The 25,799-nt window shown below is 42.2% G+C and overlaps 1 protein-coding gene across 3 annotated transcripts in view; it reads left to right on the forward strand.

The window, feature by feature from the left end:
- The first annotated feature begins 6,598 nt into the window (after positions 1-6,598).
- The window catches only part of LOC110506863 (ADAMTS-like protein 3), a 216,606-nt gene continuing 197,405 nt past the window's right edge, over positions 6,599-25,799 (forward strand). For all 3 annotated transcript variants that reach the window (XM_036963478.1, XM_036963479.1, XM_036963480.1), the window contains exons 1-2: positions 6,599-6,930; positions 7,830-7,945. In XM_036963478.1, coding sequence (XP_036819373.1) covers positions 7,877-7,945 — 69 coding nt within the window. In that variant the 5' untranslated portion in view covers positions 6,599-6,930; positions 7,830-7,876. The remainder of the gene's footprint in view (positions 6,931-7,829; positions 7,946-25,799) is intronic.

Genomic DNA, 25,799 nt, shown 5'->3' on the forward strand with positions numbered 1-25,799 from the left:
GATTTTGAGGTACTCCTCTCGAAAGGATGTGAACCCCTGTTAATCAGACAGACAGACCAGTGGAAGAGGATTTAGGAATTTCAGATGAAATTTGGCAGAGTATGCTTCAGGGATACATTCTTCTTCTTCATATGTCTGAGACATGCTATAATACAATTTAAAATAGTCCTTCGGCTGCATTGGTCAAAGGCAAGATGATCCAAGTTTAGACCAGAAATGGTCTAAACTTGTGACCTATGTATTAAAGCAGGCTCCTGCTACCTTATTTCACATGCTTCGGACATACATGAAATGTATTGATTTCTGTAAGTCCATTTCTGAGATGTTTTCCAAGGTCCTGGAGAGGCCTATAGAACCTTCTGCCTTTGTTGCAGTGGAGACTCCTCAGAAGTGAAAGGGGAGGACCATCCTCCACAGTTCATTACATAAAAATATATTTAAAAAGTCATTCTTTTTAGATAAGACTATACTAAATATTTATTCACGTCACCAAATAATTCATTAAAAACACTGTTTCAATGAAGGTCTACAGAATCCTCAGCAGCTCTCTGTAGGGTAACACCATGGTAGCAGACCGCTAGCTTCTGTCCTCTGGGTACATTGACTTCAATACAAAAGCTAGTAGGCTCATGGTTCTCACCCCGTTCTATAGACTTACACAGTAGTTATGACAACTTCCCGGAGGAGGTCCTCCAAACCAGTCAGAGCTCTTGCAGAATAAACTGACATGTTGTCGACCATATCAAAGGATCACAGAATTAATCTAGTACTGAAAGCAAAAACTACAGCTAGCTATCACTGCAGTGCACAAAATGTGTTGAGTAGTTGACTCAAAGAGAAAGACTATATTTGAACAGTTTTGAAAAAGATTGTACACTGTACTGCACCGGGGTGTAACGGCTAAACTGTACACTGTACTGCACCGGGGTGTAACGGCTAAACTGTACACTGTACTGCACCAGGGTGTCACGGCTAAACTGTACACTGTACTGCACCGGGGTGTAACGGCTAAACTGTACACTGTACTGCACCAGGGTGTCACGGCTAAACTGTACACTGTACTGCACCGGGGTGTAACGGCTAAACTGTACACTGTACTGCACCAGGGTGTCACGGCTAAACTGTACACTGTATTGCACCGGGGTGTAATGGCTAAACTGTACACTGTACTGCACCAGGGTGTCACGGCTAAACTGTACACTGTACTGCACCGGGGTGTAACGGCTAAACTGTACACTGTACTGCACCAGGGTGTCACGGCTAAACTGTACACTGTACTGCACCGGGGTGTAACGGCTAAACTGTACACTGTACTGCACCGGGGTGTAACGGCTAAACTGTACACTGTGCTGCACCAGGGTGTCACGGCTAAACTGTACACTGTACTGCACCGGGGTGTAACGGCTAAACTGTACACTGTACTGCACCGGGGTGTCACGGCTAAACTGTACACTGTGCTGCACCAGGGTGTCACGGCTAAACTGTACACTGTACTGCACCAGGGTGTAACGGCTAAACTGTACACTGTACTGCACCGGGGTGTCACGGCTAAACTGTACACTGTGCTGCACCAGGGTGTCACGGCTAAACTGTACACTGTACTGCACCGGGGTGTAACTGCTAAACTGTACACTGTACTGCACCAGGTGTAACTGCTAAACTGCTTGCTGCTGACTGTACACTGTACAGCATGATTGTAGTGGAGCTACGTTGACTATGACATGGCATGGGTGTAGGGTGTGTGTAGCGGTTAGCGGGAGTTTTTTTTGCCTGGTCACAGACAGCTGATGTAAAGTCCACAAGGGAAGGGAAAAAGTGCGAGGAGAGCATGTAGATAGATGCGAGAAGGAATTATATATACAGTGGGGCAAAAAAGTATTTAGTCAGCCACCAATTGTGCAAGTTCTCCCACTTAAAAAGATGAGAGAGGCCTGTAATTTTCATCATAGGTACACTTCAACTATGACAGACAAAATGAGAAAAAAAATCCAGAAAACCACATTGTAGGATTTTAAATTAATTTACTTGCAAATTATGGTGGAAAATAAGTATTTGGTCACTCACAAACAAGCAAAATGTCGGGCTCTCACAGACCTGTAACTTCTTCTTTAAGAGGCTCCACAGTCCTCCACTCGTTACCTGTATTAATGGCACCTGTTTGAACTTGTTATCAGTATAAAAGACACTGTCCACAACCTCAAACAGTCACACTCCAAACTCCACTATGGCCAAGACCAAAGAGCTGTCAAAGGACACCAGAAACAAAATTGTAGACCTGCACCTGGCTGGGAAGACTGAGTCTGCAATAGGTAACCAGCTTGGTTTGAAGAAATCAACTGTGGGAGCAATTATTAGGAAATGGAAGACATACAAGACCACTGATAATCTCCCTCGATCTGGGGCTCCACGCAAGATCTCACCCCGTGGGGTCAAAATGATCACAAGAACGGTGAGCAAAAATCCCAGAACCACACGGGGGGACCTAGTGAATGACCTGCAGAGAGCTGGGACCAAAGTAACAAAGCCTACCATCAGTACCACGCTACGCCGCCAGGGACTCAAATCCTGCAGTGCCAGACGTGTCCCCCTGCTTAAGCCAGTACATGTCCAGGCACGTCTGAAGTTTGCTAGAGAGCATTTGGATGATCCAGAAGAAGATTGGGAGAATGTCATATGGTTAAATGAAACCAAAATATAACTTTTTTGGTAAAAACTCAACTCGTCGTGTTTGGAGGACAAAGAATGCTTAGTTGCATCCAAAGAACACCATACCTAATGTGAAGCATGGGGTTGGAAACATCATGCTTTGGGGCTGTTTTTCTGCAAAGGGACCAGGACGACTGATCCGTGTAAAGGAAAGAATGAATGGGGCCATGTATCGTGAGATTTTGAGTGAAAACCTCCTTCCATCAGCAAGGGCATTGAAGATGAAACGTGGCTGGGTCTTTCAGCATGACGATGATCCCAAACACACTGCCCGGGCAACGAAGGAGTGGCTTCGTAAGAAGCATTTCAAGGTCCTGGAGTGGCCTAGCCAGTTTCCAGATCTCAACCCCATAGAAAATCTTTGGAGGGAGTTGAAAGTCCGTGTTGCCCAGCAACAGCCCCAAAACATCACTGCTCTAGAGGAGATCTGCATGGAGGAATGGGCCAAAATACCAGCAATAGTGTGTGAAAACCTTGTGAAGACTTAGAGAAAACGTTTGACCTCTGTCATTGCCAACAAAGGGTATATAACAAAGTATTGAGATAAACTTTTGTTATTGACCAAATACTTATTTTCCACCATTAATTTGCAAATAAATTCATTAAAATTCCTACAATGTGATTTTCTGGATTTTTTTTCTCATTTTGTCTGTCATAGTTGAAGTGTACCTATGATGAAAATTACAGGCCTCTCTCATCTTTTTAAGTGTGAGAACTTGCACAATTGGTGGCTGACTAAATACTTTTTTGCCCCACTGTATACAATGAACTGTTTGTATGTGGCTGCTATGAAAGTGGACTTTGTTTGCGTGTAATCAGGGTATTCATTGCGCCAATTATTTTGAAAAACGATTCTTAAACGGAAGCAAACAGGATGAAACCGGATAAACATATCTGAATTTGTCCAATAGAAACTCTCGTTTGCAACTGTTAGACTAATGCTTACACCCTAGATCAGCTAGATGCAGGCAAGAGTGGGAAAGCCAGTATTGAATGTGTCGCTGTCTGTCACCTAGATTACTCAAAATACTATCGACCTGTTAACTTTGATTCAGGCTAGGTTGTAGCAACCTCATGATGGTTATAGGGAAGATAACAGTATCATGTAGTCGCCTGAACCTATCGATGTTACATTGAACTGGGTGAATGGAATATGAATAACAGTCATCCAATATGTTGTAATAGAAATAAGGCCTTGTTCATTAAAAAAGGTATAATCTCCCTCATCTTTAACTGCACCAATGGGCCACTGCTTTGTTGTATTATTGGGAGTGGCACCACAGGATTCCCCTCTGGACAGGTATATCTTTTTATATTTCACCTTTATTTAACTAGGCAAGTCAGTTAAGAACAAATTCTTATTTTCAATGACGGCCTTGGAACAGTGGGTTAACTGCCTGTTCAGAAGCAGAACGACAGATTTGTACCTTGTCAGCTCGTGGATTTGACCTTGCAACCTTCCGGTTACTAGTCCAACGCTCTAACCACTGTCAGCCATTGGATAAAGGAAGTCATGGTCATCTCAAGCTAGAGAAAAGGCACTATTCCTTAAAATGATCTGCAATTCAATTGTATGGTATCTGGCAACTTTTCTTATCTTTTGTAGAAAACATGGACCTAGCCAATTTCACAACTGCATAAACTAACTCAAATTAGAATTTATATCACTATTTTTACTTTTATAGTATCTGTGTTTTTCATTATTTGATTATGTCACTTCCATTCTGTCATGGCTGTTTAATAAAAGTCTGGTATTCGGGTGGTGCTCTGTAGGAGCATGAGGGTTGGGGTGAGTTTGATGTGGTAACTTTTAAATTCTGGGTCATTTGGTTAATCAAACAGCAGAGGGAGACAAATCTCCAGAAAATAGCCCTGCAGCAATCGAGTGTAAAGGAGAAAGTGTGTTTCAGATTGTCCCCCTGCACCGGCTGTGATCTTAGTAGAATGACTCGCACAAAAACTAGAAAAGCATACCACAAAAACTGTGGCAAGCCCAATACAGTATAGGAACAGAGGGTTTGTAATGTCCTAGTTCAGTCAAAAGCCCCCAATTCTGTCTCAGCCTTTATTCCTGACCTCTCAATTACTGGCAAGCTGACTACCTCCTGACTGTGATGCCTAGGGTCAATACTAAAGGGGCACCTGTACTGTACTGTACCCAGGCATTCAATTGGGTTGTGCAGGGGCTGGAATCATCCATCCACCTACCAATCCATTTGATCCATCTGTCTATCCATCCATCCATCCATCTATCCTAGCTGTGAGTTTACAGGTAAGCACGCCAGAGTTACAAAGACAATAGGATCATTGGTTGAAAGTGAAGTGAGTTTGTAATACCCCAGTTCATCCATGTCCAAAGCCCTCTCTCTCATCTCTCCCTCCCATCTCACTGCCCTCACTCGTCCCCCCGAATCTCACTGCCCTCACTCGCTCATCTCTCCCTTCCCCTCTCACTGGCCCTCACTCGTCTCACTCTCTCATCTCTCCCTCCCATCTCACTGCCCTCACTCGTCTCACTCTCTCATCTCTCCCTCCCATCTCACTGCCCTAACTCGTCTCACTCTCTCATCTCTCCCTCCCATCTCACTGCCCTCACTCGTCTCACTCTCTCATCTCTCCCTCCCATCTCACTGCCCTCACTCGTCTCACTCTCTCATCTCTCCCTCCCATCTCACTGCCCTCACTCTCTCATCTCTCCCTCTCCCTCTCACTGCCCTAACTCGTCTCACTCTCTCATCTCTCCCTCCCATCTCACTGCCCTCACTCGTCTCACTCTCTCATCTCTCCCTCCCATCTCACTGCCCTCACTCGTCTCACTCTCTCATCTCTCCCTCCCATCTCACTGCCCTCACTCGTCTCACTCTCTCATCTCTCCCTGCCCTCACTCGTCTCACTCTCTCATCTCTCCCTCCCCCTCTCACTGCCCTCACTCGTCTCACTCTCTCATCTCTCCCTGCCCTCACTCGTCTCACTCTCTCATCTCTCCCTCCCCCTCTCACTGCCCTCACTCGTCTCACTCTCTCATCTCTCCCTCCCCCTCTCACTGCCCTATCTCCCCCTGTATCTCCCCTATGCTTTGCCAACATCTATTCCTCACCTCATAATAAAGGAGAACCTCCCCAGTATGTTGTAATAGCCACTTTGATCTGCCACACCACAGAGCATGGTGAGTGATAGCTGTAATACACCACTTCTTTACAGTGCCTGTATTAGGGCCAGGCGAGTGAGCAGAGGTGACAGCAACAGCATAATATGAGTCCAAAATGGCACCCTATTCACTACTACTTTTAGCCAAGGCTCATAGGGCTCTGGTCAAACGTGGTGTCCTATATAGGAGATAGGGTGTCATTTTAGATGTAGACAAAACTGTGCTGGAGTTTGCCTATCTGGGTTGATTAAAGGCCCAAAATCACAGTGTGACAGTGGCACACAAGTTTATTAGGGAGGTCTTGAAACGTTGTATTAGTTTCAGAATGAAAATGTGGCTGGGGTACGCAAGAAAAAAGACCTATGGAACTAGTTACAATTCATACTGTTGGAAACTGGTGTACTGATAATATTGCCATTATCTTCATTCTATACTGTTTCCCCCTTGTAATAAATGAGATGATGATGACTGCATGATGATTGTTTATGATGATGATGATGAAAATCATGAGTATGATGATCATGATGATTATTAGGATAATGATCTGAATGATGATGATGGTGAGGAGGATGATTGTTGTTATTATAGTTATTATTAATGTGACGAAGATGAATATTATGATCATCATGATGATGATAACGATGTTGAAATCTACTGAATAAACGTGAAGCTCGAACAAATCAACATAATCACGTACCCCTATTCTCCTGTAGCCGATTCTCAAATCCATATTGGCGATGGGACGAGGGCGGCAATCAGCTGCGCAGCGCTCTAACTTTGTCCGGTCATTATTTGAGCTCCATATCGCTACTTCCCAGTCGCGCTACATTTAGAGCGAGAGAAAGAGGGAGAGAATTCAGACTTTTATTGTGACTCCGTAGTAGGCCACAGCACAACGGAATATTTAGTTGTTGTGTGCGAATAAGTTGTGTATCGATTTGATACATCATATTTGACTGCGAGTTTTGGTTGCGGTTCTGAAATCGGGGAGTGTCGCGCCGGGTGGAAATCAGGTTTGAGGAATCAGTGGGATATGTTGATCTGTACATGAGCGCAGCGCATTCTTCCGAAAGAAGGTAACATTATATATCTGTGTCATCGTACTGTCATTCTGTCCAAATGTCTGAAATATTTGGTGCCTGTGAATGGTCTCTATCGCGCCACAGAATCAGTTTAACCAAGTGCAAGTTGATTATTTCAGCCTAAATATTGTTGTTGTTCTGGCATTTTATGTTTACAGAACACCGTTTACATGTAGAAATGCGCCGCGTCATCTTTTTGACACGGTAGACATTTTCTGTCATTTTCTGTTGTCAATATCGTTATTATTTTAAATACGTTTTATAGACACGTGAACTACCTGCTATACTGCCGTAGACATCGCTGAACTGTGCCATTAGATCTACCCTTACCCTGCGGGAGCATCCTTCACTGTCTAGAATGAACTTTCGAGAAAGCGGGAGCCTATCTGACAAGTAGAATGAATTTGCTAGATATCATTAATTGGCCAACGCTATTTCCAGCGGAGGGAAGTGCTTCTCCTAGGATTCCATCCATGTAGCGGTTGTGCTGTTACATGTGTCAGTTATCCAACATATTTTCAGTACATCGTTATAATCACATTCATGCAATATTGAACCCTGATACCCAAAGAAACTACCTACCTAGTGTCATTCATAGTAGTTTACAGACGCACAGATGCCAATATCTCTATTTTCTTTATAGGCTATACATTCAATCTCAATCTGATTCCTTCTATTTAGGCTAATTTATACAATTTAACTTTATCATCGGTGACAGCTGATCGCCTATTCCTGTATTTTCACACATGTTTTTGCAACATCACTGTATTGTGTAAGTATTAGACTGGCCATAATAATATTTTGATTTGATGGGAAGAGCGGTGCACCTTCTGGGTTTTTGCTTTTCTCTCCCCTGTCTTGACACTGACTGAAACATGTGCTCCCTATCCCAGGCTGCACCTCACCAACACATAACAGCACGTTTAATCGCGGAGCTAAGATGAAACCACTCCTGTTCCTGCTCTGGGAGACTGGGCTAGCTCTCTCTCTGCTCTACTCGACTGCACAGGTACTGTACCATTCACATGGTGGCATTTAAATAAAAGTTTGATTCAATTTGATATGGCACAGTGTTTCCGAAATTGTGGGTAGGGCCCGCTAATTGGATGATGAGGCCACCCACTGTGGAATCGTAAAACGTAATGTAAAGTGTGAGCAAACCTTCACTTATGTGATATTTTATTTGAAGGTAGCTTGTTCAACCCTGAAAAAGGCCCTGGGTTCCAGAACGTTGGTTCTGTTAAAAATGATTGGGAGTGATGAAGGGTGCATCTCAGTTGTATTTCCTTAATTCTTTGAGTCTGATGTTCTCACCTCCTTCTCAAAGCATGTTGGAGGAGAAGGTCTGAGGGGAGAACCTCCCCACTGGGCACAGATGTCAGTTCAACGTCTAGTTCTGATTTACATTTGGTTGAGTTGTCAACTAACGTGAATTCAATGTTCAAATTCACTCAGTGTATTTAGGTTAAAAGTTGGGTGAAAAAATGATGAAATTCCCTTCATTCATGATTTTTTACAAATCCAATCAGTTTGATTCAACGTCATCACATTGCAATTTTGGGTTGAAATGATGTAGAAACAACATTGATTCAACCAGTTCTTGCCCAGTGGGTCAGATCTTCTCCAATGCGTTTTGAAAAGGAGACAAGGATGTGAGAAATCAAGCAAAGACCAGATTCACCCGTAGAGTGGCTCACTTTCTTTGTTTTTTCAAATTGATGGTCAGTATATAGTCTGCACCTTGTCAACTATGTGGGGGTGTGCCTCTCTTCCAAATGACACTCCGTTCCCTATGTAGTTTACACTACTAAGTAGTGCACAATATAGTTTACACTACTAAGTAGTGCACTATATAGGGAAAACGGTACCGTTTGGGACACACAGATGGTCACATCTCGAAGCTCTTGTTCCTGGCTATTTCAGCCTATACAGGTGTGTGGCTATTGTACAGTGCCTTGCGAAAGTATTCGGCCCCCTTGAACTTTGCGACCTTTTGCCACATTTCAGGCTTCAAACATAAAGATATAAAACTGTATTTTTTTGTGAAGAATCAACAACAAGTGGGACACAATCATGAAGTGGAACGACATTTATTGGATATTTCAAACTTTTTTAACAAATCAAAAACTGAAAAATTGGGCGTGCAAAATTATTCAGCCCCCTTAAGTTAATACTTTGTAGCGCCACCTTTTGCTGCGATTACAGTCGCTTGGGGTATGTCTCTATCAGTTTTGCACATCGAGAGACTTGACATTTTTTCCCATTCCTCCTTGCAAAACAGCTCGAGCTCAGTGAGGTTGGATGGAGAGCATTTGTGAACAGCAGTTTTCAGTTCTTTCCACAGATTCTCGATTGGATTCAGGTCTGGACTTTGACTTGGCCATTCTAACACCTGGATATGTTTATTTTTGAACCATTCCATTGTAGATTTTGCTCTATGTTTTGGATCATTGTCTTGTTGGAAGACAAATCTCCGTCCCAGTCTCAGGTCTTTTGCAGACTCCATCAGGTTTTCTTCCAGAATGGTCCTGTATTTGGCTCCATCCATCTTCCCATCAATTTTAACCATCTTCCCTGTCCCTGCTGAAGAAAAGCAGGCCCAAACCATGATGCTGCCACCACCATGTTTGACAGTGGGGATGGTGTGTTCAGCTGTGTTGCTTTTACGCCAAACATAACGTTTTGCATTGTTGCCAAAAAGTCCAATTTTGGTTTCATCTGACCAGAGCACCTTCTTCCACATGTTTGGTGTGTCTCCCAGGTGGCTTGTGGCAAACTTTAAACGACACTTTTTATGGATATCTTTAAGAAATGGCTTTCTTCTTGCCACTCTTCCATAAAGGCCAGATTTGTGCAATATACGACTGATTGTTGTCCTATGGACAGAGTCTCCCACCTCAGCTGTAGATCTCTGCAGTTCATCCAGAGTGATCATGGGCCTCTTGGCTGCATCTCTGATCAGTCTTCTCCTTGTATGAGCTGAAAGTTTAGAGGGACGGCCAGGTCTTGGTAGATTTGCAGTGGTCTGATACTCCTTCCATTTCAATATTATCGCTTGCACAGTGCTCCTTGGGATGTTTAAAGCTTGGGAAATCTTTTTGTATCCAAATCCGGCTTTAAGCTTCTTCACAACAGTATCTCGGACCTGCCTGGTGTGTTCCTTGTTCTTCATGATGCTCTCTGCGCTTTTAACGGACTTCTGAGACTATCACAGTGCAGGTGCATTTATACGGAGACTTGATTACACACAGGTGGATTGTATTTATCATCATTAGTCATTTAGGTCAACATTGGATCATTCAGAGATCCTCACTGAACTTCTGGAGAGAGTTTGCTGCACTGAAAGTAAAGGGGCTGAATAATTTTGCACGCCCAATATTTCAGTTTTTGATTTGTTAAAAAGTTTGAAATATCCAATAAATGTCGTTCCACTTCCTGATTTTGTCACACTTGTTGTTGATTCTTCACAAAAAAATACAGTTTTATATCTTTATGTTTGAAGCCTTAAATATGGCAAAAGGTCGCAAAGTTCAAGGGGGCCGAATACTTTCGCAAGGCACTGTAGATGTGTGTAGTACATATTATTGTAGATGTGTGTAGTACATATTATTGTAGATGTGTGTAGTACATATTATTGTAGATGTGTGTAGTACATATTATTATAGATGTGTATAGTACATATTATTGTAGATGTGTGTAGTACATATTATTGTAGATGTGTGTAGTACATATTATTGTAGATGTGTGTAGTACATTGCTATGGGACAGTTTGAGGATGTTCGTCTGCCTGGCTATGTGTCTATTTGGAGCCAGCTGAATTGAATGTCACCTCTCTTTATGAGGATCAACCCTCTAAAGCCCTAAGGTTGATATATATATATATATATATATATATATATATATATATATATATATATATATTTATTTATAGTGATTATAGTAGTGTGTTGTAGTGGTGTCTAATACACACACAGACACAGACACACACACACACACACACACACACACACACACACACACACACGCTGCTGAGGGCCAGGTGATAACAGAGATCTGTTGGGCTCTGCCACTGAGTGGTGAGGCCTTTTTTTAGGATAAGGGATGCATCCCAAATGGGACACTGGTCAAAAGTAGTGCACTTTATAAAATAGGGTACCATTTGGCATGCAGACAAGGCTTGCTAGTTAACATGTAGTAAGCTAGTGTCTGAAAACAGATGGAGCACACTGAAACCTGAATCTGCCAGTTGACTGTGATGTTGGACATGCTGCTTTAGGCTTCTACAGGAGACCAACATAGAGTTGGAAGTCTGTTTTATGATTTGTTTGTATAACATGCTGGTATTTGTATTTACATGTTGTCTGTATGGAGTAAAGGGAATTACCCATAGAGATTAGAATAACTTTGATTCTCCTCTCCTCTCTAGTGCTGATTCAGTTTTCCCAATAGCCCAATGTAGGGCCCCTTTACAGCACTTGTAATTGTCTGGCTTCTGAAAGACGTGTCTGTCTTATAGGTCCAGTCCTGCATTTCATTTCTGTCTGTATGTGAGTGTAACACGTGGAGCCGTTGCGTGGGTAGTAAGTCAGAACAATGAAAGCCACCAGTGTCGTGAGGACAGGCGTGTCTGCTAAGGCTCTCTCCTAGTTCCCAGCCCTCTCACTCATCTGCTCATACAATTAGACCCTGAATCTGGCGCCTAATAGCCTCTTAGGGACCATGGCCCTGACACACACCTGCACGCATGGACACACACAGACACACACATGGATGCAATAGACAACAAGGAATCCACAGAGTCCGACCAATTGGATCCTGGTATAAGTGTGCAGCGCCCATCATTGTTGGCTCAATAACCCCTATTTTTTATTTAACATTGTTATCAGGAAATATTCCAAACGTATGTAAATCAGCTCTTGTGCTGCCCCTCCAGAAGGACGGGGATAGTAGTGATCTTAATAATCATCACCCCATTTCAAGGCTTCCTTTTCTAGATAAGATTATTGAATCCTTGGTAAATGTACAACTTTGCTCTTTTTTGTCTGAGAAATGAATTTTGAATGTAAACCTCACAGGGTTCAGGCCTGGACAGAGCACTATTACAGCAACCACTCTAGTAGTTAATGATCTTGTCAATGCTTTACACACTACAATGAAATGTGCTGCTTTGTTTGTGGACCCGTCAAACACTTTTGATACTGTTGATCAGGCTATTTTATATGTTTTCCTCAATAGGCCTGAGCTCTGTCTCCTGTTCATGGTTTCAGGATTATCTTAGTGACAGAACTCAGGATGTTGTGATTGATGGGGTTAAGTCTGAATTTCTTGAAGTATGTAAAGGTGTTCCACAGGGGTTGATTTTGGGTCCTGCTCTCTTCACTATTTACTGTATATACACACCATTGGTCAGTCTGTTAAAAATGGTGAACTTCATCTATATGCAGATGATAGTATTATGTCTACTACTGCCCGACTTGATCTGACTGTTGATCTGACTGTTGATCTGACTGTTTGATCTGACTGTTGATCTGAATGTTGATCTGACTGTTGATCTGGCTGTGTCTAAACTACAGTCAGCTTTTAGAGCTATGCAGGAGAATCCCTTAATGATTTAAAACTTGAAAACTAAATACATACTGTTTTGAAACTCTCTCAGAATGTTTCAGATGACCTACATGTTCACTCTTTAGATTTTTCTCCAATCAAACGTGTTCCCGCATATAAATACTTATGTCTTTGAAGTTTTAAAAACATAGATGAACTGGTTAAGAAGCTAAGATTTAAAGTTGTCTTTTTCTACAGAAACAGATGGTGCCTTTCTCTAAGCAGTAGGAAGCAGATCATTCAGTCAACCTTTTTATCTGTTGTTGTTTATGCAGCTGCTACTACACTTAAACCTTTGGATATCATCTACCGTAGTACCCTTTGTTTTGTTACAGGGGAAGGTTTTAATACTCATCACTGTATCATCCTGTATCAAAAGGTTGGCTGGACTTGGCTCAAGACCCGTAGGTCTCTACATTACTCCCTTTTTGTTTACAAGGCCCAACTTCATAAACTTCCATCTTATCTAACTTTGCTTTTGAAGTATAGACACCTGAGTTGCCTAATCCATTCATGTGATTGGTTAACTGTTGAGGTTCCTAGGGTCTCCACAGAGCGAGGTAAATCTGCTTTTAGTGCTAATGCACCGTATTGCTGGAACAAAATTCAAAATACTTTTAATCTTGATGTTCTGGTGCCGTTCTGATTGGGGACTTATTGTGGAGGAATGCCTTTTTTTTCTGGGTGATTTGTGATGTTTTAGGTCTCAATATGTTGTCCCTAAAGGTTAAATAAAAAATAATAATATGGATAGATACATATGTACGCATGACTGCTCTCACACACACACACACACACACACACACACACACACACACACACACACACACACACACGGATGCATACTCACATAGGCAGGCACATGCACTCAGGTAGGCTTTCCCTCTCTCTCCTTCTCTCTTTCCCCCTCTCTCTCTTCTCTCTTTCTCTCACACACAGCTGCCAGGGGTCTTTCACCGGCCACACCTGTGGCTTAGCCTCCCTCTGTGACCAGTGGAACAGAGGCTCACACAGGCCCTGTGTGTGTGGGAGAGAGAGAGACTGAGAGTGAGAGGGCGTGAGAGAGACAGCAAGAGAGACTGAGAGAGAGAGATGGGGAGAGAGAGAGATGGGGAGAGAGAGAGAGAGAGAGAGAGCGAGAGAGAGAGAGAGAGAGAGAGAGAGAGAGAGAGAGAGAGAGAGAGAGAGAGAGAGAGAGAGAGAGAGAGAGAGAGAGAGAGAGAGAGAGAGAGAGAGAGAGAGAGAGAGAGAGAGAGAGAGAGAGAGAGAGAGAGAGAGAGAGAGAGAGAGAGAGAGAGAGAGAGAAGAGAGAGAGAGAGAGAGAGAGAGAGTCTCCTAGGGAACAGATGGAGGGGAACACATTATATCAGCTGAGTGCTTTAGCAGATAGCATGTCCAGGTTTATTTGTAATTCTGTTGAGTTCATGTCTCCATAATATATCAGTTGTCCATTCCCCCACTTTATCTCTCTCACACACACACACACACTCCAACTGTGCCTCTCTTAGCTGCATATCGCCCCAGTAATGAGTTAACTGCATAAAACGACGTGCTAAACTCCTTAAAGTCTCTTAAAAGTGCTGATTTCACCACATTTGTGATCACGTGTCGCTGTAAATACTGCTGCTGACAGGAGCAAGGGACACAGCTTGCTCAGTCAGAGCACCGGCCTCCAGAATGCTGCAGTGATTTGTGACTTAGACCTCAAAACACTCCTCTTTCTCCCCTAAACGCTGTTTTCCTGGACTCAGAGTAGCCCTTTCCTGCAGTCAATGACCAAAAGCGCCCTCTTTGGCCTCATGGGTGGAATGTTATTACTTTTTCATAATTTCATAATTATTGACGATACTTTTTTCAACGACATCTGGTGTGTCAATGTCAAACAGTTTTGTTATATTTCAGTCTTCTGTGATCTATATAAAGTGTAATATTGGGATGTTATACATTTCAACTCTATATCTGACATGGTACATTTTATTTTTATTTTTTATTAGTCCATAACCATGTGTGTGAGGTGTATACTTTTGTTTCAAAGTAGATTTGCTTAACACTACAAATAATCTCTCTGTGTGGCCCTGATTTAGCCCACTGCAGTAATTGAAGAAGGCATCTATTTATCCTTCAACAGTTTAACTCATTTAAATGTTTTTCTTAAAAAAAAAAATAAAAAAACAGACTAATTACGGATGGTCTGTTGCCGGTCAACGTATGAGCCCCATACCGTCTTGGGCTCAGTGTTAGTCTGCATTTTTTACGGAATTCGTGACTGATACAAAATCTCTGAATCTCTGTGTGGCCCGCTGTAATCTACTCCTGACCTGTACTATAATGTAAACTCAATGAAGAATGTCCACTGAAAGTGTTTTTCTGTTGAAGCGTGAGGGAAAGATTAAACTTGGTGGTGGAATGTTTTGGGCATTGGACAGTAGAGTCAGCCAGCCAGCCAGCCAGATAGCCAGTCAGTCAGGTCAAATGAGGATTAGTAGGGTGGAGGGTTATGGGGGCTGTAGTTAGGGAAGGGTGGGGAGTTATGGGGGCTGTAGTTAGTAGGTCCATGCTTGGCTGGGTGTCTGCCTGGATTATGACAAGCAGATGTGGGATTAGACTCACGCTTGATTGGCTTTTATTGTTGCCGTGGTTTTCTAGAGGTGCTGTAAGACTTAGAGCTCTGCTTTCCTCCTCTTCAATTTCTCTCTTTCTCTTGATCTCTCTCTCGATCTCTCTCTCCTTCTTTCAGTGTCACTCTTTCTCTCTGTCTCTATCTCTCTATCCCCCCTTTCTCTCTCTCTGTAACCTCTTTCCTGTCTCTGTCTGTCTTTCCTGTATCTCTCCCTTCCCCTCTTTCTCCCTGTCTCTATCTCTCTATCCCCCCTTTCTCGCTCTCTGTAATCTCTTTCCTGTCTCTGTCTTTGTCTTTCCTGTATCTCTCTCTCTCTCCCTCCCCCTCTTTCTCTCTCTCTGCCTCAGACTCCAGAGGTTACTGAGTACAAAAGTTCACTACTGGTATTGCGCTGTTAGTCAGGCATCCATTTTGACAGATTTAGCTCAGGTCAACAGGTCAAAACTTTGTTGTTGTGTTCATTGGCAACAGAAAATAGTGAGAAGACTGTGTGTGTGTGTGTGTGTATATAGACTCAGGAATAGAAGAATAGACAGTAGAGGTCGACCGATTAATCGGAATGGCCGATTAATTAGGGCCGATTAATTAGGGCCGATTTCAAGTTTTCATAACAATCGGAGATCGGTATTTTTGGACGCAGATTTTGCAGATTACATTTTTTTATTTTTTTTTTTACATCTTTATTTTACCTTTATTTAACCTTTATTTAACTAGGCAAGTCAGTTAAGAACACATTCTTATTTACAATGACGGCCTAGGAACGGTGGGTTAACTGCCTTGTTCAGGGGCAGAACGACAGATTTGTACCTTGTCAGCTCGGGGATTCGATCTTGCAACCTTACGGTTAACTAGTCCAACGCTCTAACCACCTGTCTCACGAGTAAGAAGCCAAGGTAAGTTGCTAGCTAGCATTAAACTTAATCAATCATAATCACTAGTTATAACTACACATGGTTGATGGTATTACTAGTTTATTTAGCGTGTCCTGCGTTGCATATAATCGATGCAGTGCGCATTCGCAAAAAAGGAGTGTCGTTGCTCCAACATGTACCTAACCATAAACATCAATGCCTTTCTTAAAATCAATACACAAGTATATATTTTTAAACCTGCATATTTAGCTAAAAGAAATCCAGGTTAGCAGGCAATATTAACCAGGTGAAATTGTGTCACTTCTCTTGCGTTCATTGCACACAGAGTCAGGGTATATGCAACAGTTTGGGCCGCCTGGCTCATTGCAAACTAATTTGGCAGAATTTTACGTACTTATGACATAACATTGAAGGTTGTGCAATGTAACAGCAATATTTAGACTGATGGATGCCACCCGTTAGATAAGATATGGAACAGTTCCGTATTTCACTGAAATAATAAATGTTTTCTTTTCGAGATGATAGTTTCCGGATTTGACCATATTAATGACCTAAAGCTCGTATTTCTGTGTGTTATTATGTTATAATTAAGTCTATGATTTGATAGAGCAGTCTGACTGAGCGATGGTAGGCAGCAGCAGGCTCGTAAGCATTCATTCAAACAGCACTTTTGTGCGTTTTGCCAGCAGCTCTTCTCCGTGCTTCAAGCTGTGTATGACTTCAAGCCTATCAACTCCCGAGATGAGGCTGGTGTAACCGATGTGAAATGGCTAGCTAGTTAGCGAGGTGTGCACTAATAGCGTTTCAAACGTCACTTGCTCTGAGTCTTGGAGTAGTTGTTCCCCTTGCTCTGCATAGGTAACGCTGCTTCGTGGGTGGCTGTTGTCAATGTGTTCCTGTTTCGAGCCCAGGTAGCGGCGAGGCTATACTGTTACACTGGCAATACTAAAGTGCCTATAAGAACATCCAATAGTCAAAGGTATATGAAATACAAATCGTATAGAGAGAAATGGTCCTATAATTCCTATAATAACTACAACCTAAAACTTCTTATTTGGGAATATTGAAAACTCATGTTAAAAGGAACCACCAGCTTTCATATGTTCTCATGTTCTGAGCAAGGAACTTAAACGGTAGCTTTCTTACATGACACATATTGCACTTTTACTTTCTACACTTTTCTACACTTTTACTTTCTACACATTGTTTTTGCATTATTTGAACCAAATTGAATGTTTCATTATTTTTTTGAGGCTAAATTGATTTTATTCACTTGAATAAGAGTTCATTCAGTATTGTTGTAATTGTCATTATTACAAATAAATTTTAAAAATCGTCCGATTAATTGGTATCGGCTTGTTTTGGTCATCCAATAATCAGTATCAGTATCGGCGTTGAAAAATCATAAGCGGTCGACCTCTAATAGACGGGCACATGGCTGTTATCTCCCTCTGACGATGGTGTTGGGGTAACAGCTACGTAATCACAGGGTGTTCTTCTTGGAGCCTTCCTGACATCAACACCTTCTCTCTGTAGTGGAGGGAGACTCAAAACACTCAGAGGGTATTAGCACTGCTAACGCGTTTTCTCCAAAGACTACTTTCTGGTGAGCAGGTTGTCGCACCACAGAGATTTTCATTGCAATCCAGTGAAGGATACACAGTATGTGTGCTAGAGACTGTAGCTGCCCTGTAGGCAGAGGAGGGTGGGGTGGGAGTGGTGTTCCCATGGCTCCTGTTTGGATACAGAGGGGTTAAGGGGGCACACAGTAACCACATTGTGTTTGAACAGCTGTCTGTTACAAACAACAGACTGAGTGATGACAGGAAGTCACCTGGGAGGTCAACAGGAAGAGGAAGTGGTCAGGGGTAGATTTGATGTCACTCTATACTGTGATAAAGGCACAAAGGAGAAATGGCTTTCACAATAAAACCATGGAAATCCCTGAGGGAGATGGTCTCTGTGTGTGTTATAGAGGGAATAGTATGTTAACTTGTTATTATCCATTAATGCAGGTTTTCACAGCAGTCCCAGCGTGAATCTCCCTATATCAACCCCTCCCTCCCTCTCTTTCTCTCACCATGTCAACCCCTCCCTCCCTCCCTCCCTCCCTCCCTCCCTCCCTCCCTCCCTCCCTCCCTCCCTCCCTCCCTCACTCTTTTTCTCTCAACATGTCAACCTCTCCATCCCTCCATCCCTCCCACTTTTTCTCTCAACATGTCAACCTCTCCCTCCCACTTTTTCTCTCAACATGTCAACCTCTCCCTTCCTCTCTACCTCTTTTCCTCTCAACATGGGAGGAAACTCACTGATGAGGAGATTTAGCAGTTCACAGAAACATCACGTGTGCTGTTAGCTGACTCTGTTGTGACTCTTCTCTTGGTTTGGGTGGATTCTACCATGGGTTCATGGTATTGCACTGGGGCCATAAGACCTACTCTTTATAGTAGGGGTACACTTGGTGTAGTGGGTGTGTTTGGGTGTAGTGTGTTGTTGATTCACCACAAGTGTGTGTGTGTTAGTCTACAGTGTATTTGTGTGTTACTGTGCAAGCTTGGAGTGTGTTGTCAATCTTGTGCTGAGGCCCCTAACACCACAATTCAGTGTTAGCGTGTTGTCAATCTTCTACAGGGGCCCCTATAACCCTTGGGGTTACCCTTTTGAGGCCCTTGGATGCTATCCATCTTTGATTCTGCCATGCAAACTACCCTGGCAGCCACAGGCACCAGTCCTTCACAAATTGGACTCCATTAGATCCTTGCAAGCGATAGCATTAGCGCTAGCGTCGTCGCTAGCCAGTCTCTCAGTGTCAATCATTAGCATGGATTTCACAGCTCTGTTCAAAGGGGAAACCCAAAACCCTGGCGCAGGATGATAATACTAAGTGCAATCTGGAGTACAATCTGGAGTAATGTAATTTTGACCATGTGGCTGGGCTAGTGACGGCGGCTAGCCTAGCGTGTCTTAGCGTGTTTTGTGTTATCGCCGTTGTCCTTGTTTATTCACAGTTTGGCTCCTGTTTATTTTTCGGTAGTGGATTCATTACGTCTCGGAATGTCGTTATCAAGACGAGTCTTGCTGGTGAATTTCCTTTCTGTGGTTTATTATTGATATTACTCCAGCCCCGGCTGACTCTCTCTCACAGCTGTATGTGTGCCTGCGTGTGTGCATGTGTGTATGTGCGTGCATGTGTACGTACGTGTGTGTGTTTCAGCCATCCATTTAGCAAAACTCTTTCCCGGCCAGGAACAAAATCATTTTCACGTGTGGGTGTTATTAAAGGGACAGTGAGTCAATTCTCCTGTTTTTTTATGATATTTCCACACGTGAAAATTATGACAATGCACTTTTAGTGTAAGAGCTTTAAAAAGAAAAACACCTGGAATTTTAGCCTGTTCAGAGGGGAGGGAATTTTTGACCCACAGCATGACATCACAATCACACCTGATTATTCTGATTATTTGCATATGTGTCCTCCTACATTAAAGGGGTAAGCGGGGTAGCCTGTTAAACTCCGAGTGGTTGTTTTGGATGATGTACAGTACACCTGTGGTACCCACTCTGTTCATTTCAGTCAGTAAATAGAAAGTGACATATCATTTAAAAGCTACAGCACTTGTCTTTTTGGAAATGAAACCCAAACCTTACTACTGGCAATGTCATAAGAATGCCCCCCCCCCTTCATATTCATAGAGTATGCAATTTAGGTCAAGTCACGAAAAGTGCAAAAATGTTGCATGCATGGAAAATGCCATTTGGGGTGCCATGTGGGACACAGATTGCTTTTACATCTTGTGGTGGAACAGCTAACACACCAGCTGCCTGTGGGCCCTGGTCAAATGTAGTGCCCTATATAGGGAATAGAGTGACATCTGGGACTCAGCAAAGAACTATGAACTCTGGAGGATAGAAAACTAATATTCCCTAATAAAAGACACATAGTGAAGGGATGCGAGGCAGAGGTAGTGGTTCTCACATACTGTTTGTAGGGCTTGTGTATGGATCAGTGGGTGAGGAGGTGTAGCTGTTCAAAGCAGATTAGCTAACTCTCTCTCTGTCTGTTTATTGAAATATCTGCCCATGTCTGTTTCTCAACCTCTGATCTGTGGACAGTTTATGTCCCAGGGATGGTACTCATTGGTCCCTCAGATGGTAGACTGACAATCTCTATACTTGTTACAGTGAGGGAAAAAGGTATTTGATCCCTTGCTGATTTTGTACGTTTTCCCACTGACAAATAAATGATCAGTCTATACTTTTAATGGTAGGTTAATTTGAACAGTGAGAGACAGAATAACAACAAAAAAATCCAGAAAAACGCATGTTAAAAATGTTATACATTTATTTGCATTTTAATGAGGGAAATTAGTATTTGACCCCCTCTCAATCAGAAAGATTTCTGTCTCCCAGGTGTCTTTTATACAGGTAACAAGCTGAGATTAGGAGTGCTCCTAATCTCAGCTCGTTTCCTGTATAAAAGACATTTGTCCACAGAAGCGAACAATTAATCAGATTCCAAACTCTCCACCATGGCCAAGACAAAGAGCTCTCCAAGGATGTCAGGGACAAGATTGTAGACCTACACAAGGCTGGAATGGGCTACAAGACCATCGCCAAGCAGCTTGGTGAGAAGGTGACAACAGTTGGTGCGATTATTTGCAAATGGAAGAAACACAAAATAACTGTCAATCTCCCTCGGCCTGGGGCTCCATGCAAGATCTCACCTCATGGAGTTGCAATGATCATGAGAACGGTGAGGAATCAGCCCAAAACTACATGGGGGGGATCTTGTCAATGATCTCAAGGCACTGGTACCATAGTCACCAAGAAAACAATTGGTAACACACTACGCCGTGAAGGACTGACATCCTACAGCGCCCGCAAGGTCCCCCGGCTCCAGAAAGCACATATACATGCCCGTCTGAAGTTTGCCAATGAACATCTGAATGATTCTGAGGACAACTGGGTGAAAGTGTTGTGGTCAGATGAGACCAAAATTGAGCTCTTTGGCATCAACTCAACTCGTTGTGTTTGGAGGAGGAGGAATGCTGCCTATGACTCCAAGAACACCATCCCCACTGTCAAACATGGAGGTGGAAACATTATGCTTTGGGGGTGTTTTTCTGCTAAGGGGACAGGACAACTTCACCGCATCAAAGGGATGATGGACGGGGCCATGTACAGTCAAATCTTGGGTGAGAACCTCCTTCCCTCATCCAGGGCATTGAAAATGGGTCGTGGATGGGTTTTCCAGCACGACAATGACCCAAAACACACGGCCAAGGCAACAAAGGAGTGGCTCAAGAAGAAGTACATTAAGGTCATGGAGTGGCCTAGCCAGACTCAAGACCTTAATCCCATAGAAAATCTGTGGAGGGAGCTGAAGGTTCGAGTTGCCAAACGTCAGCCTCGAAACCTAAATGACTTGGAGAAGATCTGCAAATACTTATTTCCCTCATTAAAATGCAAATCAATTTATAACATTTTTGACATGCGTTTTTCTGGATTTTTTTGTTATTCTGTCTCTCACTGTTCAAATACAGCTACCATTAAAATTATAGACTGATCATTTCTTTGTCAGTGGGCAACCATACAAAATCAGCAGGGGATCAAATACTTTTTTCCCTCACTGTATGTAAATGCCTCCTCCAAGAAGAAAATACCCTTGCAGGTAGGGTTGTACATTCTGGGGAATATTCAGAGGTGGAAACTTTCCCTGGGAATTTACAGAAATTCATGTTAATACCATTTAAATGTTGTTGTTTTTTGCATTGGATATATTTACCATATCATATAGAGACCGACACATAAACCTTTTACCTTATCATAAGTAGACATCATTTCAAATGATTAAATCCTTACAATAGAAATAAAAACAACAATTTTGTTATGAATTGAACTTTACATGAGTTGACTCTTTACATTGGTGATTTCACTGAACAACAAAAGAAAGGGAATATTGAATGAACCCCAATGATTCATCGCATCTCCCAAAAATGTTTTCAACATACATCTGTAAAATGATGAACTACAACTTTGGTTGTCTTCCTCAGGCTTCCTTGTCTTCTCCCTGGACCTCCTCAATGTCCACCTCTTGAACATCAGACTCTGAGTCCTCATCTTCACTGTCACTTTCCAACCTTGTTGAGGATGGCTCATTGTCAGGCTCAAAAAGCCTCAAATTTGCCTGGATGGACACCAATTTTTCAACCCTTGTATTGGTCAGCCTGTTGCGTGCTTTGGTTTGTGTGTTCCCAAACAAGGACCAGTTGCGCTCTGAGGCGGCTGATGTTGGTGGGATTTGGATGATGATGGAGGCAACACGGGAAAAGAGCCTCAGATCCACAAAGTCCCTTCCACCAGGTGGCTGATGACTGTCTTCAGCTCATCTGCAATGTAGAGACTGGTATGTCTGTTGTCCCTTGTGTCTGTGCTCTTGTAGAATACTGGTTGAGGGGTGGAGATGATGTAGTTAATTATTCCTTGCCCACGAACATTCAACCTCTCATCAGAGATTATTGCAATACAGTCCGCTTTCTCTATGATTTGCTTGACCTTCACTTGAACTCTGTTGAACTCTGCATCCTGCAAATGTGTAGATAAAGCATGTCTGGTTGGAGGGGTGTATGCTGGGCAAAGAACATTCAGAAATCTCTTCCAATACACATTGCCTGTGAGCATCAGAGGTGAACCAGTTGCATATACAGCTCGAGCAAGATATTCATCAGCATTTCTCTGACTACGTTCCTCCATTGAGTCAAAAAAACTTCTGATTCCAGGAGGACCATGAGCTGTTGCTATCGATAAGGTGTCTGATTCATCATTTTCACCTTGAATAGAAGTAGAGGGACTTTTGTCAGAGGTTGCTTGTTGTGAGCGCTGAGGGAACTTTATGCACTTGGCTAGATGATTCTGCATCTTTGTTGCATTCTTCACATATTATTTGCCACAGTATTTGCAAATGTACACAGCTTTTCCTTCTACATTAGCTGCAGTGAAATGTCTCCACACATCAGATAGTGCCCATGGCATTTTCCTGTGAAGATTAGAAAAAATAAAATAAAATACATTTCCATGTACAGATAAATAGTTAAGCAGATAGATTTAACAACTTTCTTTATAAGATAAATGTTTTAAAATGAAACATGTATGGAAACAGCTGAATTAACACTCATCAGTTAGCAGGCTCAAGCAAGTTAAAATCCACATGGTAGCAAAAACTAACTAGCAGAAATTGTTAACAAGTTAGAAATGATTTAAACACACTTTGCTGTAGGCTACTATTTACTGGTTAACAAAAAATCATGTCATATAAAATATATTCACGCCACCCAGTACTGTAATCAATATATTCACGCCACCCAGTACTGTAATCAATATATTCACCCCACCCAGTACTGTAATCAATATATTTACCCCACCCAGTACTGTAATCAATATATTCACGCCACCCAGTACTGTAATCAATATATTCACGCCACCCAGTACTGTAATCAATATATTCACCCCACCCAGTACTGTAATCAATATATTCACCCCACCCAGTACTGTAATCAATATATTCACCCCACCCAGTACTGTAATCAATATATTCACCCCACCCAGTACTGTAATCAATATATTCACCCCACCCAGTACTGTAATCAATATATTCACCCCACCCAGTACTGTAATCAATATATTCACCCCACCCAGTACTGTAATCAATATATTCACCCCACCCAGTACTGTAATCAATATATTCACCCCACCCAGCACTGTAATCAATATATTCACCCCACCCAGTACTGTAATCAATATATTCACCCCACCCAGTACTGTAATCAATATATTCACCCCACCCAGTACTGTAATCAATATATTCACCCCACCCAGTACTGTAATCAATATATTCACCCCACCCAGTACTGTAATCAATATATTCACCCCACCCAGTACTGTAATCAAAACTTACCAGAAAGCATGTAGTCCTTGGCCCAGACTGTGTAGTAGTGTGGTTTCAATAGCATCTCATTAGTGTGCAAGATTTTGAGAATTAGCTGTACATGTCATGGAAGAATGCACTGTGCATGCAGAGGGTTGTAATTCCATTGAATTGGGGATAGTTTAACCAAAATATGCCATAAGTCCTAGAATTGCCTTATGTGTATCCCACAAAAAAGGATCACTGTTATAAGCAATATTTTGGGGAAAATTTCCAGAAAATGTCCTAACATTTCCCGGAAAGGTTCCAACCCTTTGCAACCCTACTTGCAGGTCTCTGCTATAGAAGAGTTATTACAGCACATCTAGTATGGTACCAAACTAGGCTGCTCTGCTCTGCCTGCTCCCTCATCTTCTCTCTAATGCAGGTTCAATGTCAGCAGCCCTGGTATTTGAGCCAAAGCTGAAGAGTGAAAAGATCACTTTCTGTCCTCACACCTCAGGCACCAGTCACCTCTTCACCCCACAGCTGAACCTCTACTGAGGACTGCTCTATGGCCAACCCTGTGGCCTGCATGGGCCAATGTGTGCGTGTGTGTGTGGTGTGTGTGGTGTGTATGTGAGATGTGTGTGTGGTGTGTGTGGTGTGTATGTGAGGAGCAAGTCACAGGCTTGTGTGAAAGACTCTTTCATTCACATGGACAGTGTGTCCATTCAGTCTCCTCTCAGCTGCAAACACACTGGCTCCATTTCCACTCTGGGTTCTCTGCCAATCAGCTGGTTGGAATCTGTTTCTCTCTCCTCTCTGTCACTGTCTATCTGATTTATCTCACCCCCTCCCTCCCCCACTGATTCCTCCACTTTCAAGTGGGCCACGTATGCAATCTCCAGAATGATTAAATCAACGATTTAAAGTTACAGTTGCGCTGTATGTGACAAAATAACAAAGTATACTGTAGATAATCATTGTACCATCTAAACTGCAGTGAAATATATTTTCCAGAACCAAACATATTGTTAATTCAGCTGCTTGAAGCTTGTGTACAAAACAGAAAGTCAAAAATGCAAAAACAAAATGGGAAGCATGGAAATGGCACACGTAGAACATATCTACCGCTTCTTAGACTTGCTTTTAAGTAGAATAATAGATCTATAACTCAATTTCTATGTGAATTTGGTTGGTGTTCCCAAAAAGTTATATATTGCCACTTTAAAACTTCTAAATGAACATTTTAAAGAAGTATCATCATATAGAATAGAACTTTATTATTCCCACAACTAACAATCAGCACAGAACACACATTTGGGAGGAGCACAGCGTAGGGCGTCATTACAGAAAGCAAACGTTTTAATAATAGTTTTTATTTAAATTGATCAAAGTCAACAACAAAAAACTACATATATATATATATATATTATAGGGATGTAAAATAAAATAAAAATAGAGTTAGAGCAATGTTCAAATTCTTAATTTGTTCGAATTAAGCTGTAATTTAAGATTTTCTTACAAAAAAGCATTAAAAGAATATTGACGTCCTGATTTTTCTAAAGTGATGGTTAGCAACATTAGGTCAATTAAGAAAGCACACTTTCGTTAACCTCAATGTCAACTTGTTTTTAGATTGCTTTGTTGGTTTTAAGCTGTATATATTATGTATTTGGGATGTTTTCAGTGTATTTTGAGTGCTTTCAGACAATGCAAGTTATCGCGTAAAAATAAATGATGCACAGAAATTACAAGAAGTTAATTGGAGTTATGTGATTAACTCTGACAGCCCTAATTATTTATGGTAATTCTTAATATTTTTTCCCAATGATAGTTTCCCCCTCATCTGATCGACACG

The sequence above is a fragment of the Oncorhynchus mykiss genome, chromosome 26 (genome assembly GCF_013265735.2).
Source record: "Oncorhynchus mykiss isolate Arlee chromosome 26, USDA_OmykA_1.1, whole genome shotgun sequence".
Lineage (NCBI taxonomy): Eukaryota > Metazoa > Chordata > Actinopteri > Salmoniformes > Salmonidae > Oncorhynchus > Oncorhynchus mykiss.